The sequence below is a fragment of the Mirounga angustirostris genome, unplaced genomic scaffold (assembly GCF_029215605.1).
Source record: "Mirounga angustirostris isolate CCGP_5_RB_7025 unplaced genomic scaffold, mMirAng1.0.hap1 SCAF_4, whole genome shotgun sequence".
Taxonomy (NCBI): Eukaryota; Metazoa; Chordata; class Mammalia; order Carnivora; family Phocidae; genus Mirounga; species Mirounga angustirostris.
Window position 1 is genome coordinate 106,264,654 of NW_026991712.1, and position 19,584 is coordinate 106,284,237.

At 45.9% G+C, this 19,584-nt stretch overlaps 1 protein-coding gene across 1 annotated transcript; it reads right to left on the minus strand.

Moving 5' to 3' along the window:
- Positions 1 to 5,070: 5,070 nt before the first annotated feature.
- Positions 5,071 to 8,746, minus strand: GPR88 (G protein-coupled receptor 88). The gene is made up of 2 exons (XM_045869842.3): positions 8,609 to 8,746; positions 5,071 to 8,240 (listed from the first exon to the last, which is right to left on the minus strand). Exon 2 carries the CDS (start codon positions 8,169 to 8,171, stop codon positions 7,017 to 7,019), a length of 1,155 nt encoding a protein of 384 aa, XP_045725798.1. The 5' UTR covers positions 8,172 to 8,240; positions 8,609 to 8,746; the 3' UTR covers positions 5,071 to 7,016.
- Between the last annotated feature and the right edge of the window lie 10,838 nt (positions 8,747 to 19,584).

Sequence of the window (19,584 nt, forward strand, 5' to 3'; positions counted from 1 at the left end):
GGGGTCTTTGCTGCTTCTCCCAGGAAGCTTTTCGTGGTGGAAAGTCTGTCTTCACCTAGAGAGACTCTTTGGAATCTTCTGGGTCTCTGGTTTCCACATTAAGGATGGAAGTCAAGTGAAAAGTGGAAATATGGCCGTCAGCTCACTTTGCAAATTGCTGCCTGAATGGCACCTGGAGCTCACTTCCCTCTCCTCCAGCTCCCTACTCAGCATCACTCGATTAACTTCTGCTCATTGGTCAGGTCTTTTTTATTATTTTTTTTTTATTTATGCTTATGTTAATCCCCATACATTACATCATTAGTTTTAGATGTAGTGTTCCATGATTCATTGTTTGTGCATAACACCCAGTGCTCTTAGGCTTTTATTGACACCCAAACTAATTTAGTTCTTCCTTTTATAAATGTTCATGGCACTTCCCATTTGGTTTCTTGTCACTTATCCCAACTGTAACTAAAGAATGTGTAATTATTTGTCTTATGTTTCTCTGCCCTCCTGGACCTAAGTCCCCTGGAGGCAGGGACTGTGACTGTATAGTTTGCATAGGTATGTGTAGTCTCACGATAAATGAATGGAACCAGAAATGGAATAATTATGCCTCCCCTTATGTCTGTGGGGAGAGTACAGAAGAAATCACTAAAATGTGTTCCACTTTGGAGCAAAGCGTATTAAAACCAACTGACTCTGATACCTGACTGCCGGCTCCGACATCATCTCTTTGTAGATGAAGCCTGGACAACGCTGCTAACAACCCACGTGATAGAATGCATCAAGGTGGGGTCTATTTTTAGCTACAGCAAATTACCATTCCTTTATGTTTTCAGGTTTTCATCTTTGCAAATGAGTTCTCTTGTTCTTAACATTTTTCAGAGTAAAGTAAGGCTGATTGCTTTTATGAAGAAAGAAAACAGTCTTTAAGGCAAAGAGCATTTCTCCTTTAATCTCCACCCCAGCTCAGCGGCTCAAAGAGCCTTTACTGGGCTGCTTGTTGCTATTCCTGAGAATGGTCCCTCAGACTTTTTGTAAAGACACTGCAAACTCAAACTCGCAGGGGAAACTCAGCCCAAAGAGAACAAAACAAAAATGTGGCTGTGGGTCTGGTCTGAGACATGATGTTCCACAATGATACAATTGGTTAATAAGAAGCTGACATCATATAAATAGAGATTTTTTTAACCGTATTTGTAAATACGCTTGTGTCCTATAAAAATGAGCTGAAGGATCCCACCAAAAAAATGCAGTTTATATAAGGTCCTGAAGATGAGGGTGTGCTTCATGTCAGCCAGGTCACTTCCTGCTTTAACAAGTGATATGGACAAGGTCAAAGCTGTCACCTGAAATGTGGCATCAACACAGATGGGGTGTCTGACAGAGAGAATCCTACTTCCTGCTGTTGGGGAGTCGGAAGACAACAGAGGGCCCACAGATCCGGTAGACTGATGCGGGGAGGGAATGTGTAGCTTTTTAAGCATATTAAAATAGTTGGAATATAATTTTATATTTAAAAAAATATCGTTTCATAATACAAACACCAAAAAATGGAAACTTAGTATACATTTTTTGGTCAACAAGGATATGAAGAAAAAGTTTCAGAATCACTAAGGAGGCCTAAAATATTTATGTTTAGTCAAGGAAGCCATAGGCCTAAAAAGGCCCGTCATATTGTCCCCAAAATAGGATAAGTAGAAGGAATGTGATTAGATCAGTTTAATTTTGCCTTTCACCTCTTTCTCCCTATTTTAACTTTTCTGTCTAATAAAAATAGCAAGGAGCTGGACTGGACCATCTCTGGGTCTACCATTCAGTGAACTGACAAAGAAAGAGAAAGACATTCCACGGTTATTTCTCCAGGGATCCTAGCAAAATAGCATGGCCATTGATTAGCAATGTCTAAGGATTTTAGAAATGAAAAATACACAGCTTTTCTGTGCAAGGCCCTGCAAAGTAACTGTATGTATAATTACTGATATTTGTTCAGAATATGAACAGAACTTGCAAACCAGGAGTATAAATCTCCCCCGAATGACAGCACTGACAGCTGGTGATTTATACACATGGCTCATAATCCCATACATTACTACTCTGGGATATCCTTTGGCAAGACAGGAGTTGAGAAATGTGATTTATTCTTGGGTCTATTCCATTAAGAGGAAAAAAGACATGCAAGGGAAAGAATCAGATCTTTTTTTCTTTCAAAATTATTGTCTTTAACTATAAACATATATTAATTATCTAGTATGTTTCAGGTAACTGGTTAGTAAAAGACAAAAGGCAGTATTTCCTCTAAAAAAAATCAAGGGAATGAAAAATAAACCAAAAAACTTTCCTAGTTTTGAAGATGACATACATTACGTCAGAGATGATACAAGAGAATACAGGGTGAGAACAAAGCAACGCAGGAATTCTGTGGAGACAGAGCTTACGGCTGGGGCAGGGTGAGGGCAGTGGTGGGGGCAATGGGCAGGGCTTTAATGAGGAGCTAGAAACTCAGTGAACCTTCTTGGAAGGAAGGATGGGGATTGGGTAAATGATGAGACTCAAGGACACTCCAGGAAGGTCTTTGAATGAACAAATCTCAGACACAGAACATGGGGCACGTTTAGAAGTCAATGTATGGGGGCGCCTGGGTGGCTCAGTCGTTAAGCGTCTACCTTCGGCTCGGGTCATGATCCCAGGGTCCTGGGATCGAGTCCCATGTCGGGCTCCCCGCTCGGCGGGAAGCCTGCTTCTCCCTCTCCCACTCCCCCTGCTTGTGTTCCTGCTCTCGCTATGTCTCTCTCTCTGTCAAATAAATAAATAAATAAATCTTTAAAAAAAAAAAAAAAGAAGTCAATGTATGGACCAACTAGGCTATAGCAAAGGTTGCAAGTAGAAGAGAAAGAGATTGGGGAAATTAGGGAATAGTCACACCATGGAGGGAATTCCACACCTGACTAAAAACTTCTGATTTTATCCTATAGCACAATGGTGACTTCCCACGCTCTGGAGTCAGACAAAAGGCTTAAACCCCCGTTTCTCTATTTAATTGCCACATGACCTTAGGCACATTCGTTACTTTTCTTTATTTTTTTACTTCCTTCCTTCTTTTCATCTTTCTTTTTTTCTGAGTTTGGCTTTACTATTTTCAACTTCCATTGTGAAAATTGGCAAAGATGCACACAAGTCAAGGCAATCGTGTAATCCGCCCCATGTAAGCATCCACCCTTCCCACTCCCTCCTCAACACCTCCCTTACCTATTGCATTAGGCCTGATGGGATTCGGTACCTGGGAGCACCTGGTTAAGGAACTCCTGCAGGTGGGAGGAGCTGGGAAAGGCTACCTGAGGAGGACCTATGTGAAAGCAGTATCCACCTTAGACTTGAGATACATGGGTCCCAACCTGAGTCTCGTGCTTTAAAGGGTCTGCTCCCACCCTCCTCTGGCCACTCCCCTTTCCACAGGGGAAGGAGGCCCAAGGAACGGTCCCCCACCTGGAACCTGCGCCTCCTCACAAGCCCTGGTATGGTACCTGGAACCCAGGAATTTCCTGCTTAAATGTCTTGAAGCCGTCTCTAGGGCATGCTCTCCCCACCCCAGCTACGTGCACCATGAAGTCCTAGAGGTGGGCAGGTGGTTGGTTGAGAGGTGGATGCAGACAGAGCTTCGACCTGCGGGCTGAGGCTGCTCCCATATGTGTGAGGCCCCTAAAAGTACTAAAGAAGAGAGTAGAGGGAGAAAGAACGGGCTCCCCTGCCCCTGCCTTGGTCCTACAGACGAAGAACTCCCATCTGGAGCTCCGTTCTTGCCCCACAACCCACAAACGTTAAGGGCAGGCCTCTGAAAGGAGTGCCACCTACAATTTTTCTCAAGGTTCTTGAATTTAAATGTATGTCACTGATGTCTTTGGTCAGTTCAGCTCCTAGGACCGCCAGAGAGCCAGATGGGCATTGTCTGAGTGCCTGGGGGAGTCGAATGAAGTTTACACATGAGACAATGAAGTTGACCAAGATGGTCGTCATCAGAAGAACGGGAATGCATTGAACCACGAGGCCACAAAACAGACCAACATTCTCTTGGTGAGCAGATCTTTTCAAGGGCTTTCTCTATCAGAGAGTTAAAGCCCTGTGGTGTTTAAAACAAAAACCACCTGTGGATGCCTTTGTATGACAGAATTATTGTTTATGAAAAAAATACTTCATTCTGGAAGGAGAGAAGTGCTAGGAGTAATCCCCGTTACATCCTAGAATTCAGTCATTCAAGCGTAAGTGGGGGGTGGTGGGGTGGGGTGGACTGCAGGTGCTATGTGTCTTAACAGGCAGACATCTAAAGAAAAAAAAAGTAGAAAAAGCAAAGTAGGGCAGCCCACAACAGCAATTAGGATATTTTATTCCTGAGTGGATAATATGTGGTTTCATTTAAGTAAGAACACAATCTCCATTAACTTAATTTGTAAAAGCAATAACTCCAACACTCCAGCTATTGCCCTAGTAAGGCATTTTTAGACACATCATTGCTACTTCGAAATTAAAAGTGAATCAGTCCTGTGGAGTTAATTACCAGTAAATATAACCTAAAGTAGGTCTCTCAAATGGCACTGAGCCAGCATAAGCCGGTTCTCGGTGTTAACCAGAAACATTGGAAGAATCCAGGTACTTGAAAAGCTAAGTTTCCATGTGTGGCAAATGCTTTGGGCATCAGCAGGAGACATCATTTGCAGCATCCGCAGTGAGAAACAAAAATAAAAGCCTGATTAAAAGAAGACCTCTTTGATAGAGATTTAGAAAATTGTCCCCTCAGCCCGGCCCCCTCAAAGGAAAATCTTCAGCTCTCTGTTGTTGTTGCAACCTATCCCCCAACTCAATTATGTTTACAGAAAGGAAATCACGCCTCTTTCTTTTTAATGCTGGCATACAACCCTATTTAATTATGTAAGGTAGAAATAATTTGAGAAACGAAAAATAAAATTAAATAGAGCCAGAACAAAGAAGTGATTCTCATCACTAGTGCTTTGGAATACAGTGTCCTCTGTTACAGTGTTCTCAAGGAGATATGCCAGAAGACCAGAGACAGAAGGAAAAAACTCAGAGAAATAGTTGTCTGAACTTTAATTAAACATTTGAATCATAATTAAATATTTGAATCAAGGAAAATGGGAATAGATGAAACCTTAGTGAGAGAGAAATGGTACATGCACAAAGGGGAGAGATTAATACAATGACTGCTGACCTATTATTGGTAATGAACATATTTGTTTTGTTTTACTACAAACATGTCTAAGTTTCCTGCAACTCCCATAATTATTCAAACGCACGCAGGTTCCCACCACCCTAACTTATGATGTTCAAGAGTGCAACAAAGCAAGCTGTTTCTGTTCCAAACTACACAGTTAATTGAGGTTGTTCGGGCCCAGATTTGATGTAGTTAGCAGTTATAATGCTAATAGATGGTTATCTTCAATTGCTTTTTTCCCATTTTAATTTCATAAAGTGATTTCACATGATTTTGCATTTCAGCTATTTCTAAATAAATTTAGTAAACCAAAGACAAGCCTCAAATCATACATTTTCAAATAGATTCCCATTTGAACTGTTTGCTATTTATAACAGAGTTATTACACCTCCTTCAACGGACACAATGTTAACGTTGAGTGTCATGGTAATATATAGGCGAGCTACATAAAAAACCGGTGTTCCTTTCTAATGTGTGGCTTATCTAAACCCTAAAAGAGCACAGACTGCTTTGCAGAGCCAAAACCATTATTATTGATCCATCTTGACTGTGGTTCCATTGGCAAGATAAAGTCCCAACTGGGAGTTTCTCATAAATTGGGTCAAGACAAGAACCGTAGGTAGCCAGGGTATCTCCGTGTTTCTTTTTCAAATAATTGAAGGCCACTTCTTCTGGTGTCTGGAAGAAGTAAAATGTCCTTGTCTAATGGGTATTGCTTTAGTATATACCACATGCCCAGTAAGTTCTAGCATCTAGGAGCATGCAATAGCAGCTAAGATTAGCTATGCAGTCATGGTATTACTAGTGTTTAATTATATCATGTGCATTGAGATATTTTAAATGTTAAAGAGAAAACAGAAGGACTTATTCTCCTTAGCAACCATTATAGTACAGAATGTTCAAAGCTGCAGTCACACTCATAAGGCAAGTAAACTGATTACAAAACAAAGGTAGCAACAAGTGTGCATGCGATAGAAAACATGAAACTGGTACCTAAAATGGATAACCCCCTCATTTGTTTTCAAAAATTCCATCGCTGGCTCAGACCATCAATCATCACAAGGGGAAATTTTCACTTCAACATCTAATGCCAATGTTCAGTCTTAGAAGTGCAAAAACAGGTGTAAAGTAATAAAGCTGTTTTCTCTTTTCTCACTGGCTAAGATTCTATCTCATTCGGCAATGATTTGACTTCATAAAAACCCTTTTAAGAATAAAGGGCTTGAGGTCTTAATGGCCACTCATACTGGTATGCACATCTGTGGCTTCATTCTTCAGGTTCATACAAAGGCTAAAGCGTAAGAGAAGCATCATCAAAGATAAGTTACTTTCTAAAATACTTCTTAAATCTTATTTCCTTCATCAGTAGTATTTCCTTTGGCTTATGTGCACTCGAGGCGCTTCATCTCTATTATAAGACGATGAAGGTGGGAACGGTAACACAGTAATACGTTATCAAAGCTCTCTTCAAAAACAGTGCTGAAATAAATTAACCTGTTCTTTTAAAATGTCAGGGGAGCAAGTTCTTGAAGTTTCCGGCGTCTTGACTGTAGGATTGCTCTAAAACACAGAAACAACGGCTAAAAACCAGGTGGCTGTTCAGAATGACTTCGGGGACCCCATCTGGGGAGAGACCTTGGTTCCCAGGTGTCCCACTGGGGCCGAAGGCGAAATCTTCGCACCGATTTATCGGGCCCGGCCTGCAGGAGTCTTCGTTCCGACAGCGGGGACTTCACCAGGGCAGGAGGCGATGCCGGCCAAGGCCGCTGGAGGCCGGCATCCCCGCTTCCCTCGGGCCCGGGCCGGGTCACCAGTGCTGGCCGGCGGCGCGGGTGCCCAGCTGCGCCTGGGACACGGCGGGCACGGCCGTGGCGGCGGCGGCGGCGGCGGCCGCGTCGCCGACGCCGGGCAGGACGGAGCGCACGGAGCGCCGGAACTCCTCGTTCCTCCACGTGTAGAGCAGCGGGTTGAGCGCGGACAGCGCGCAGCACAGGAGCCAGCTGGCCGCCTGCACGCCCCAGGGCACGGGCAGCGAGAAGCCGCTGGCCAGGCTCACCCACGCGAGCGGCTGCGTGGCCAGCAGGAAGACGCAGCAGAGCAGCAGCACCGACAGGCCGCTGAGACGCCGCTGCGCCCGCCGCGGCTGCAGCGCGGGCGGCAGGGGCTGGGCCTGCGCCGGGTGCGCCGCGCCCCCCGGGCCCGGCGCGTGCTGGGCGCCCGGGAAGGCGGCGGCGGCGGCGGCGCAGCCGGGCAGCTGGTGCAGCAGGTGGAAGTTGAGGACGCTGACCCGCTTGACGCTGACGCGCACGCGGCGCACGATGCCCAGGTAGCAGTGCAGCAGCAGCGCCGTCTGCGCCAGCAGCGCCGCGGCGGCCAGCAGCGCCGGGTAGTGGACGCGCGGGGGCGCGGCGCCGGGCCGCGGCGCCCAGGGCGGTAGCAGCAGCACGAGGCCCAGGGCGAGCGCCCAGGAGAGCGCCAGCATGCCCGCCGTGTGGCGCCGCTGGTACAGCGCCTGGTAGGTGGCAGGCGCCCGGGTGATGAGCAGGTAGCGGTTCAGGGCCACCAGGCAGTGGGACAAGAGGGACACGGTGAGCCCGAGGCCTAGCAGCCCGCCCCGCAGCAGGCGGTAGCTGCCGCCGGCGCCGTCCCAGTCCGCGGGGGGCTCCGCCGAGCCGGTGGGCAGGAGCCCGAGCACCGCCTCCTGCGGCATCCAGAGGGCGCAGACGCTGAGGTCGGCGGCGCAGCCGTTCACGATGAAGGCGTTGCTGGTGGTCTGCAGCTTGCGGAAGGACGACACGAGATAGATGACCATGCCGTTGGCCAGCGTGCCCCCGATGGCCAGGCCCGAGTACAGAAGGGACACGGGGATGCGCCGGCCCGCCCACGACTCCTCTTCCTCGCAGAACAGAAGCAGCGATCCCCCGGTGGTGGAGGACGTGGACGTGGAGGAGGAGTTGGTCATTCTGGCCAACTCTTCACACCTCGCTTGCTAGCATCAGCTTCTCACAGCGTGGCCCATCCTGAGGGCCGCCTGCAGGGAGGGCAGAGACATCCCTTCAGCCCTCTGCCACCGACACGGAAAGGCTGAAGCCGAATGATGGGCTGGGGGAGGGGGAGAGAGGGAGCTCGAGGAGGACGGGGGTGGCAGATGACAGGTACCTGCCTCGGAAATGTCTCCAGTGCCAGGGGAAAGGCCTCTTTGCATGCAGCAGGCACCAGGGAAGCCCAAGCCCTGGGACAGAGCAATACCAAGAGGCTCCTCTTCTCCCCCCAAACACACACGTGCACGCACACACACAGTTGGGAATATTGCCAGACAGAGCCCCTAGTTTCCAGGAGAAAGCAGAGAGATCCCAGCTGGGGAAAATGCCAGGGGAGAGGAGTTCGGGGGTATCTTACTTTTGGGTTGGTCGTTGGCTGGCAGTCGCGGAGGCAGGGATGCCAGGAAGTACCTCCTCACAGCAGCATCTGTGGTCCCAAAATCAACAGGAGGAACTCAGCTGGGATCGGTGCCAGGAGCAAGTGCTCGCTTCTCCCAAGCAGCATCCACACACATGGTCCTAGGCAGAAATCGGCAGCTGCAGGGAGATTTCTCAGCTGGCAGCAGGGCTGGGGAAAGTCAAGTGGCAGGCTGCAAGCCCAGAAGGATGGGCAGGCAGGGAGCAGAAGCAGGGATGCTTGGCTGCAAAAGCAGAAGCTGAGCTCAAGAGGAGAGCACCCTGTGCTCAGAAGCAAGAGTGGTGGCTGATGCGGTGAACCCACACGAAGCTCTCTCGTGCTCACTTATACATCACCCAGGGAAAAGGCAGCCTTTCCACGCTTGGCATGAATTATTCAATAGCTTCTATCTTGTGGAAGGAAAAAAATATCTTGTTCAGAAAGTCCTGTAATTAACAAGTTTCTCTGTCTTGTCTTTTCTCTCTTTCTCTCAATCACCTTATTTTTCACCCTGCTTCATTTTTCTTCCCTTCGTTTTTTATTCCTCTCATCCGTGTTTGAATAAAATTTAATATGCTCCTAATATATTTCATCCTAGCCCTGTGCATTCTGTGGCAAGATTTTTCCAAGGGATGAATATACTCCCAGTACCCAGGACTGATCTCTTCCATCCCACACTTGCAGAGAGAATTACTTTATAATGTAATTATACTTTATAATGTAATTATAAAATTATAAAATGAAATTCATTTTTTCTTTGGTAAGGTGGGACATGGGTAATTATCCACAGAAAATCCCCAAGTCTCCATTTAAATCATCATTTTGATTTTATTCTCATCACCAAACTCCTTTCTGGAGTTTAGCTTGTGTTCAGGAATAAAATGGTTAGAGGGTAAAAATGAAATGGTCAAGTTAAAAGTAGGTGTCCAGGAGAAAGAAAGAAACCTGAATAATCCACAGTGTCCATGACAAAGATGGCTCTTTCCTTGAGAACTTTTTATTTTGTGGTCTTAGATGGAGATCTGCAGTCAGATGTCGGAAACTTCTTTGACGCAAGCTCTTATTTAATTATTCTGCATGGGAAATTCTCCATAAAAGCCATTCTTCCCCCCGACCCCGCCCCATAAATCGATTTTCACTGCGAAAATCATTTATTTGAAAACTGAACTCAGTATGGAATATGGTAACATGGCATAATGGAAAAAATGCTCGGTGGGGTTTCAGGACACCTGAGTTCTAAGCTGAGCATCCACCAACCGGTCTTGTGATGGGTCAAAGAAGAAGTTTTCACTCAGTGACTTCCAAGGCCCTTTCTTTTCAAACTTTCTGTGAATCCCCACGCATAAATTTAACATTTCTCCTCCCTAGTTCTGACAATAGAAACATACCTCCTCTGCCTAATGCGTGCTGTAGTTCTAGATCCTACAGCCTGAGTCCTTTCCCGGCTGTCCATAGGGTAACATTTCAGAATGGAGTGCAAGGCGTGCTCCCTCGGCTTTCCTCTCTCCCTTTCAAAGAACGGTATTAATTAATGACTGCTAACAACTCTAATGGGGTTCGAGCTAAGCCTGACTTGATGGGTTTAGTCCTTTTAGGCAGTAATTAAGTGGAATGAGTTGAGCTGAAGGATTAAAGAGAAGAACCAGAGATTTGCTTTTCAGAGGACCGAAAGGTTCAGATATCAAGTTCATTGATGTTGAAGAGAATTTGCCATTGTCCTTTCCCAGTGGTCATTTGTCTTTATTGAGTCTCTGAGTACATCAAGCACAGCACGCCTGCAAGAGATTCCTCTAATTATTTAGAGTTAAAATTTGTTGAGATAAAAATTTCCTCTCAGGGCGCCTGGGTGGTTCAGTCGGTTAAGCCCCTGCCTTCAGCTCAGGTCATGATCCCAGAGTCCTGGGATGGAGCCCCACATCAGGCTCCCTGCTCAGCGGGGATCCTGCTTCTCCCTCTCCCTCTGCCTGCTGCTCGGCCTGCTTGTGCATGCTCTCTCTCTCTCGCTCTCAAATTAAAAAAAAAAAAACTTTTAAAAACAAAAATTAGGGGTGCCTGGGTGGCTCAGTCGTTAAGCGTCTGCCTTCAGCTCAGGTCATGATCCCAGAGTCCTGGGATGGAGCCCCACATCAGGCTCCCTGCTCAGCGGGGATCCTGCTTCTCCCTCTCCCGCTCCCCCTGCTTGTGCTCTCTCTCTGTCAAATAAACAAAATATATATTTTTTTAAATTAAAATAAATAAATAAATAAATAAATAAAAATTTCCTCTCACACCAAGGCATATTTGAATTCCAGAATCCTAGCTGCCTTACCTGTTGCCTGTGGGAATGAGCTAAATCCCCTGCTGAGAGGCTCTTGAAGTCACTCACATTTCTGTCAAGACCATGCCTTCTGCAGCCCTGGCCAGGCAGGGGCAAGTTTTTGTTTGTATTTGGTGTGGGTTTTGTTTTAAGCTATTGAACTTACATAAAATAGGGTAGGGGGGGGTTCTCTCTCATTCCCAGCACCAGGACAATGCGTGGCATGTAGAAGGTACTCGATAAATAATTACTGAATCAGTGAATGGATGGCTATATAAATGATTTCAGGGTTTTTTCCATGGTGAAACATTTGGTAAGTGATTTACATAACCACCTCGTTCCTCCTACCCCCTTGCAGGAACTTGCCCCCTCAACCACCCTTCTGAGGTATGACCAGTCTCTTTACCCCCAACTGGTTGCTTTCCAAGAAAGCATTTCCAGAAATGCCAGTTTCACCACAACTGAATAAAAGCTTCCCCTGCGCTTCATCTTCTTCTCAAGCTGCCTACCCAAGCTCTCTCGGGCTCCTGGCAGAGGGGCTCGGTTTCTCCCACCCAGTGCCCACCCCACACTGCATTTGCTCTCACCCCTGAGACGGTTGCCACCTGGCTTAAGTTCTACCCATAGACAAAGTTGCCTACCGGACATTGCTACTTGGGTGTTCTGTGGACATCTCAAAACCCCAAATGTCCAAAATGGACCTCCTCCTCTGCTTTCCAAACCAATCCTTCCTTCTCCTATATTCCAGTCCCAGTGACCAGCATCACCATTATCCTGATGCCTAAGTCAGAATCCTAGCTGTCTTGTTTGATTCCTTCTTTTCTCTCCTCCTCCCTATATCCATCAATCACCAAGCGTCCTCATTCTACCACAGTAATTTTTTTTTAAATCTGTTCGCTGATTTCTATTCACTCTGCCATTACCTGGTATCAGACAACAAGCATCTCTTCTCTAAATTTTCCCAACAAGCTCCTAACTGAGGTTTACTTACCATCTTACCGCCTTCCAACTTTCTAAGACTGAAAGACATCACTTCATAGGTGTTACATTTTTTTTATGTTTCCCCACCCTCCGCTCTAATGTAAATTTCTTGAAAATAGGAGCTTTGCGTTGATTACTAGTATTGTTGGAAGCTCCCAGAACAGTGCCAGATACACAGTATACCCTTAATCAATATTGAAGGAAATAGTGAGCAAATGTCACTATTGTGCTTCAGTTCTCTCACTAAGACCCTATTGTGCTCAGGAGAACCGTAAGCAGCATCATTGCTAACGTTACTGAGCACACACCACTTGGACCCGACATTGTTTTGAGTATTTTTCATCTATTGTTTCATTTCGCCCTCATGTCAGGCCTACAAGGTAACTAGGCTTACCTCTGAACTTACAGCCCAGGGCAGGAGTCCAGATATGTCCCCAGGCTATATGTCTAAATATTTTTAAAGCATAAATCAAGCCATCAAACTGTTAAATAATATGCCGTTCTCCTAACTTGACAAACATACTTTCATGACCCCTGGGAAGCTGGGCTCAAATTTAGAATTCTCAGATTCATAGATTGTTCCGTGCTCCTGGAATGTGACCACTTGGTGAACTTGCCTCCATCCTGCAGTCCATCTACTTCTCTCCCTACCCTCGGCTCTGTCATCACCTGCCAGAGGGACCTGCGATATAGGACAGTCCAGCCTGCCCATCCAAGTCCCAGCCACACCCCTGTCACACAGCTATCCCGTGGCGCCATCTCAGACCTATGATGGTACCTAGAAGGCAGAGGCAGCCATCAGAAGGACAAAGCCAGAGCAGAGGTCCACGCAGATGATGAAAGTGTGTTCATGGCCACTGGGCAGGGAATTCTGGGGGTCCTTGCCGATGAACATGGTCTAGAAAGGGCACGTGAGTTCTAGGTGAACTTGTCCCGTTGGATCCATTTAGTAGACGAGAAAACTGAGTCACAAAAATAATTCGGGCAGTGATTTTTTTTAACTGGGTAAGTTAAATAACTTGCCCAAGATCACACAGCTAGGAAGCAGCATAACTGGGATCCAAACCCATTGCTCCAGTCTCAACCACCACACTATACTACCTCCCTTGGTTAAATTGAAATTCCTTAACAGGGATTAGCTGCTGTATATAAAGCTGATATAACAAGGAGACCCAAAACTATGGAGGTTCAAAAAATGAATAACTCATTTATCTCTCACAAAGGTGAATGAACAGTCCAGGTGGAAGGCAGATCTACTACACCAGGTAATCCAGAAACCCAGGGATCTCCCCAGTGCTCCCCCACCCATTAGGACAGGGGCATTCAAAGTGTGGTCCCTGACCAGCGGCATTAACATCTCTTGGAAACGTGTTAGAAATGATTCAGACCCACTGAATCAGAATTTCTGGTGATGGGGACCAGGGATCTGTTTTAACGAGCCCTCCAAGGGACTCTGATGCTTGCTAAAGCTCAAGAACCACTGCCTTAGGATGCTATCCTTGTCTGCGTGGATGACATCCCTTCACCACTGCCACATCCGCATGCCAGCTGGCAGAGATGAGGAAAGAAGAAAGAGGGGCAGCCAGCTTCCTGAACAGAAAAGTTCACAGAACACTTCGGCATATACCCCAAACAGTGACAACCTTAGTCCCATGGTTGCTGCTTGAGGCATTCGGAGAAGCTGGGGCCACGCTAGCTGAGTGATCACATGTCCCGCCCGAACTCCGGAAGGGCAGGAGAAAGGAGAGAGCAGACAGTGGGCAGTAGAGGGAAGCCAGTTACCAGGGTCACCCCAGTTTAAACCTGCAACTTAAATAAAATAAGGCTGTTACCATTTGGGCCCTTTAAGCATCGTGCCTTGAGCATACCAGCTTTTCGAGATCCTTTAAAAATGTTTAATAGCTGAAAAAAAGAATTCCTGGCTCTGATATATAAAAAAGAAAAGTTTGAAATAGAAATTAATATGCTATTAAAGAGTCAACTGCACATTATCGACGACAGCCAAACCATGGCGAGAGCCCAAATGTCCATCAACAGATGAATGGATAAAGAAGATGTGGTATATAGATATGGATATATAGATATATAATGGAATATTACTCAGCCATTTGCAATGTGGATGGAGCTAGAGTGTATTGTGCTAAGCGAAATCAGTCAGTCAGAGAAAGACAAATACCATTGGATTTCACTCACATGTGGAATTTAAGAAACAAAACAGATGAACATATGGGAAGGGGGAAGGGAAGAGGGAAACAAACCATAAGAGACTTTTCTTTAAGATTTTTTATTTATTTATGAGAGAGAGAGAGAGAGTGGGGAGAGACAAGCGGACCCTGCAAGGAGCCCGACGTGGGCCCGATCTCACAACCCTGAGATCATGACCTGAGCCAAAATCAAGCGCCGGACCCTTAACCTTAACCAACTGAGCCATCCAGGCGCCCCCGAAAAAAGACTCTGAAAGATAGAAAACAAACTGAAGTTCGATGGAGGGAGGTGGGTGGGGGATGGGCTATATGGGGGATGGGGACGAAGACGGGCACTTGTTATGATGAGCACTGGATGATGTATGTAAGTGATGAATCACTGAATTCTACTCCTGAAACCAATATTGCACTATATATTAACTAACTAAAATTTAAATAAAAAATTAAAAAATAGTCAACTGCAAATCAACTCATTATTTATAAACTACTTTAAGTTGGGATCTGGCTACATTTTGATATGTTTGCTATGATGCGTGATAGGACCTCCGTAAGTGCTGAGGTCTGCACAGGTCTTGAAATAGCCTTGCATAAGTCCCCCCTGTAACCTCTTCCATTCTCACCTCTCCACCCCATCTCTCCTTCCCCCAGCCCTGCTCCAACCAGACTGCGGACCTGCCTTCCTTGAGTGTGCCTCAGTTTCTCCTCTTGCTCCCAGCTAGCCATGTCTGTTTGTTCAGGGCCGGCCATTCCCCTGGCTGCCTCTTTGCAATCTGCCCCCACCTTTGCCTAGCTAAGTCCTACTCACCTTCCAGGTCTGAGCTCAGACTTCACCTCCTGCAAGGAGTCTTTCTTGCCCCCCATGACAGCCTGCGTGCCCCAAAGCCCAGGCATCATGCCAGGCTCCCCAGAGACTGGTTACGCCCTCTCCAAATGGTAAATTAGTCAGGGCAAGGCTCTCTTTTTGGTCAGAGTGCCTGACACATTGTAAATACTTAAACATTTGTTGACTGAATAGGTCCCTTGGGAACCTTTGATATGTGGGCTCAAGATTTCCGTCTTGATTGCTTTCTCAGGAGATACAACCAACAGTCAGAGTCACGCAGCAAAGCATTGTTATTACTGATCTTTCTAAAATACTTTTAAAGCTTCATGTAACCACATCCTCATGCTTTATGCCACCAAATTATTTTTAAATAGAGCTTTTGTTGATAACAACCCCCGCTCATACGACCCCACACCCACCCCGACAGGATCCAATGTGTACTTTTCCTAGTACTCGATTTCAAAATCCACCAAAACGCGTACTGTCGCTACTGTCTCACATACTTTGGAAAACCAAAGGGTGAGTGGCAGCAGTGAAAAATCGCTCACTTCCTGTGCCTTCCCCGTCTGCTGTTAGCCAAGCCACAGAGCAGCCTCACTAAGCACGGCGCTGAGAAGGTCAAAAATCCCGTTTCAAACCCCAGCTGTGTTTCCTCCAATCTTGGTCTCTCAGTACGAACACAACTGAGAATCCTGTTGGTAAAAGCTTCTTTGGACTGTAAAAGAGGTTTTGCAAAGGAACAATAGCTTTAGGTTGCTTTACGACCCGATTTAGGAGGGATTCAACTGCATGAGAGCATTTACCATTAGGAGAAAGCTCAATGGTAGAGTTTGTAGAAATTACACATTTAGAAAATCATGGTGCTAGAAATGACCTGTCGTTTGTTCCTTCCTGAAGCTCTTTACCTGGGATACCTGAGGCCTTGTAATGATGGTTCCCAACTTTTCTTCTGCCCTGTCGGACTTGAGAGAGCATCTCACCTCGCCTCAGCAACAGCGGTTCCCTCCAGTGGTAGCGCTCCCTATCAGGGAAGTACCACAGAGTATGGTTCTCAGCTGGGGGCCAACAGGAAATGTCTGGAAGCACTTTTGGTTGTCACACGTGGGGGCAGCGGGTGTCGCTCCATCTAATGGCTAGAGACTAGGGATGCTACTAAACATTTCACAATACACAGGACAGGATCCCCTAACAAAGAATTATCCAGCTCAAAGTGTCAGCAATGCTCAGACTGAGAAACCCTGCCAGAGAGGTTAAGAGCTCAGGGCAAAAGCCAGAGCCTGTTTGTAGTGGCTGGCAAGTTATTTCGCTTTTTGCGGATCTCAGTTTTCTCATTTGTAAAATGCAAATAACGTCACCTACCTGTAAGGGGCGGGGGGCAGGGGGCTTTTAATGATTAAATTTATGCAAACAGCTTCACCAAAGTGGACCGTGTGTAAATGTGCCACACACATTAAGGACAATGGTGCTTCCCCACAGGGGATGGGGAGTGGAGGGCGTAAAGGGACGCACCCTCCCAAAGAACAAATCTGGAGGGAGTGTGGGGTGCCTTACAAAACCTAGATTTAGATAAACCAATTCTCCAGCTCTGAGTCACTGCCACAGGAAGTCCCTCTAAGCATTTTAAGAAAACTGTGATCCTCCCCAAATTTGCGTGCAAACATGTATGTGCATATTTGTGCATTTTCCTGGAGAAGATTAAATAATTTCAGCATCTCAAAGGAGTCTGTAACCTCAAAGGGTTAAGAGTCACTGATGTCATTCAATCTCCTCCCTTTACAGAAAACCCAACCTAAAAACAGTAAATGACTTACCCCAAATCACACAGAAAAAGTAATCTATTCTATTTTCCTCAGCTCAGAAATAAGGAGTCTGCTCAGGAAGCAAATTGGCACCATCAATGTCCAGCAGCCTTTTCTATGTCTCAAACCAGGCTGTCCCGTGAGACTGGTAGGTGTCCCCACTGAAGTGGGCTATGAGATTAAAGCAGTTTATAAACACACAACAAGATAACATAATAAACACAAACACAACTCCTCCTTCTAGCCCTATCAAATTATAAAGCCCTAAATTTGTCTTTTCGGAGTTAGTTGAATGATGATCTTCAAATCTCCTATACCAAAATCACCTGGGTCTGGATCAGAGCTACTCTCTGGGCCCAGGAATCTGATTCTAACAAGCTCCCCAGGAAATTCTCTTCTACACTAGTATTTGAGAATCACCAAAGCAGAGGATATATGGAGACTGATCATGTTAGTTTTTGAGTGTTGATTTGTAAATTTGCCAAAGCATTTCTTTTCTGAACTACATTTTCAGCTTTTCCAGGAAAACCAATTTAAACTAAAATTGCTTTGGCTTGGTCTCTGTCCAGAAGTGGCTTTTTTTCCAGTAAGGGTTTAATATAGTTTATTTTTTTAATGTGCTTAAAAAATATTTCTGTCTGGTAGAGATAGGGACTGGATGGAGACCATCCAGTTTCATGTTTTCAAGCATTTAGGAATTATCTTAGGTAACTGAAGTGGATCTAATTACTTTAAAAGAGTGCTGTGTGTGTGTGTGTGTGTGTGTGAGAGTGTGAGTGTTTTCTCTACTATCACTGATGGGGGAAAAGATCATACACTCTCCCGTATTTGGCCACAGTCATTATCATCCTTAATTGGAGCTGAGCAGGATCGACAAGATAACAAATGAAACAAGTTAAGAAAAATCTGAGAAACTGTTCATGTAATTTTGAAGTCTAAATTAGATTGATCGGGAAACAAGTAAGACAACCAGGAGCGCCTATCCTGTTTCTACCTCACTGAGACAACCACTAGTGGTTAGAAAAAGTAATATATTCTATTTTCTTCAGCTCAGAAATAAGGAGCCTGCTTGGGAAGCAAAATGGCACCATCAATGTCCAGCAGCCTTTTCGCGGCATATTTCTTTCTTCCATAATCCATGAGAAACTTCCCTGGATGCTGGCTGGACACAGCCTCTGGAGCCCCTGTGAAAACAGCTACCAAATATGTGTTTGAAGCCTCTCATCATGGAATTTAAGAGTTAAGGACATTGGGTGCCTGGGTGGCTCAGTTGGTTAAGCGACTGCCTTCGGCTCGGGTCGTGATCCTGGAGTCCTGGGATCGAGTCCCGCATCGGGCTCCCTGCTCGGCAGGGAGTCTGCTTCTCCCTCTGACCCTCCCCCCTCTCGTGCTCTCTCTCCCATTCTCGCTCTCAAATGAATCAATAAAATCTTCAAAAAAAAAAAAAAGAGTTAAGGACATCACTACATTTTGGCACTGCATATCCACATATCCACTTAGATGTCCTTCCAACACCATAGACAAAACCCAAACTCTCCATGCTTGCCTTTTGTTGGGGCGTGGGGTAGGCGGAGGCGTTCTGTGCGCTAAGCACCCTATGAGTGCTGCCTTATATCTTCCTAACCAGCCCCCCAACACAACTGAGAATCCTGTTGGTAAAAGCTGCTTTGGACTGTGAAAGAGGTTTCCACATCTGGTGGGGAAAGCTAAATGTGTGCACGGATCCGGTCCGCAGAGAGGCAACTCCAAAGGTCCAGCTTTCTTCGAGTGGGGTACAGCAATAGTCTCTACCCTCTGTTGGTCATTATTGCTGGACCACATGGTTCTCCAGTGCTATCCTCTAATACCTTTGTCTTGCTATACAAGTGTAGTGCACATTTGTTTTGTAAACTGCCCAGCAAACCCCTTATTCATACTTTTGGGGGGGATTAGGACACGTACTACTATCCTTTACCTGATTTCAAAGAGAGGTGTCCTGTTCTTCTGTGAGCCCAATTCCCTCAAACTGCTAGATATGGTTTGTAAGTCTAGAGGTGAACGTGAGTCTCTTCCCGTGGGTATGAACTTGGAAATGAAAGTCCGCCAATGTCTGTCCAGGTGACCAAAGCTGAAGCTGCGGCACGTGGCAGCTGTCAGTAGCCATGCTATCTGCCATGCAGAGAATGAGAGAAGGGATTCCTGCTGGTTTCAAGCTCCTGGCTCCAACTGTACCTGAAGTCCAGCCACTTCCTAGTCCTTGGGTTCTATAAGCCCCTTGTGTCCTAAGCTAAAGTTGGGTGTCTCTCACAATCAAAAAAGACCAACCAACACATGATCACATAATTTCCTCAACTGGATAGTGAACTCCTTGCAGACATGACGAAGGCGTGGAAAAGATGCCTTCTTGTCATTGTCCCACTTCTTTTTATTCCCCCCTCCCCATAGTTCCTAGCACAATCCCTTGAGCAAGATATATGTTAACTGACAGATAAGAGGGTACTATTTAGTCTATTATATCTCAACCTAAATGTCAATTTTGAGAACCACCCTGAAGAATTAAACTCTTTTTATTATTTATTTATTTATTTATTTATTTTATTTAGAGAAAGAATGAGAGCAGGGGAAGGGCAGAGGGAGAGGCGGAAAGAGAATCTTTTTAAAAGATTTTTATTTATTTATTTGTGAGAGAGAGAGCAGGAGTTAAGGATGGGGAGGAGAAGCAGACTTCCAGCTGGGCAGAGAGCCCGATACGGGGCCCGATCCCAGGACCCCGGGATCATGACCTGAGCCGAAGGCAGACGCTTAACGACTGAGCCACCCAGGCGCCCCTAGAGAAAGGATCTTAAGCAGGCTCC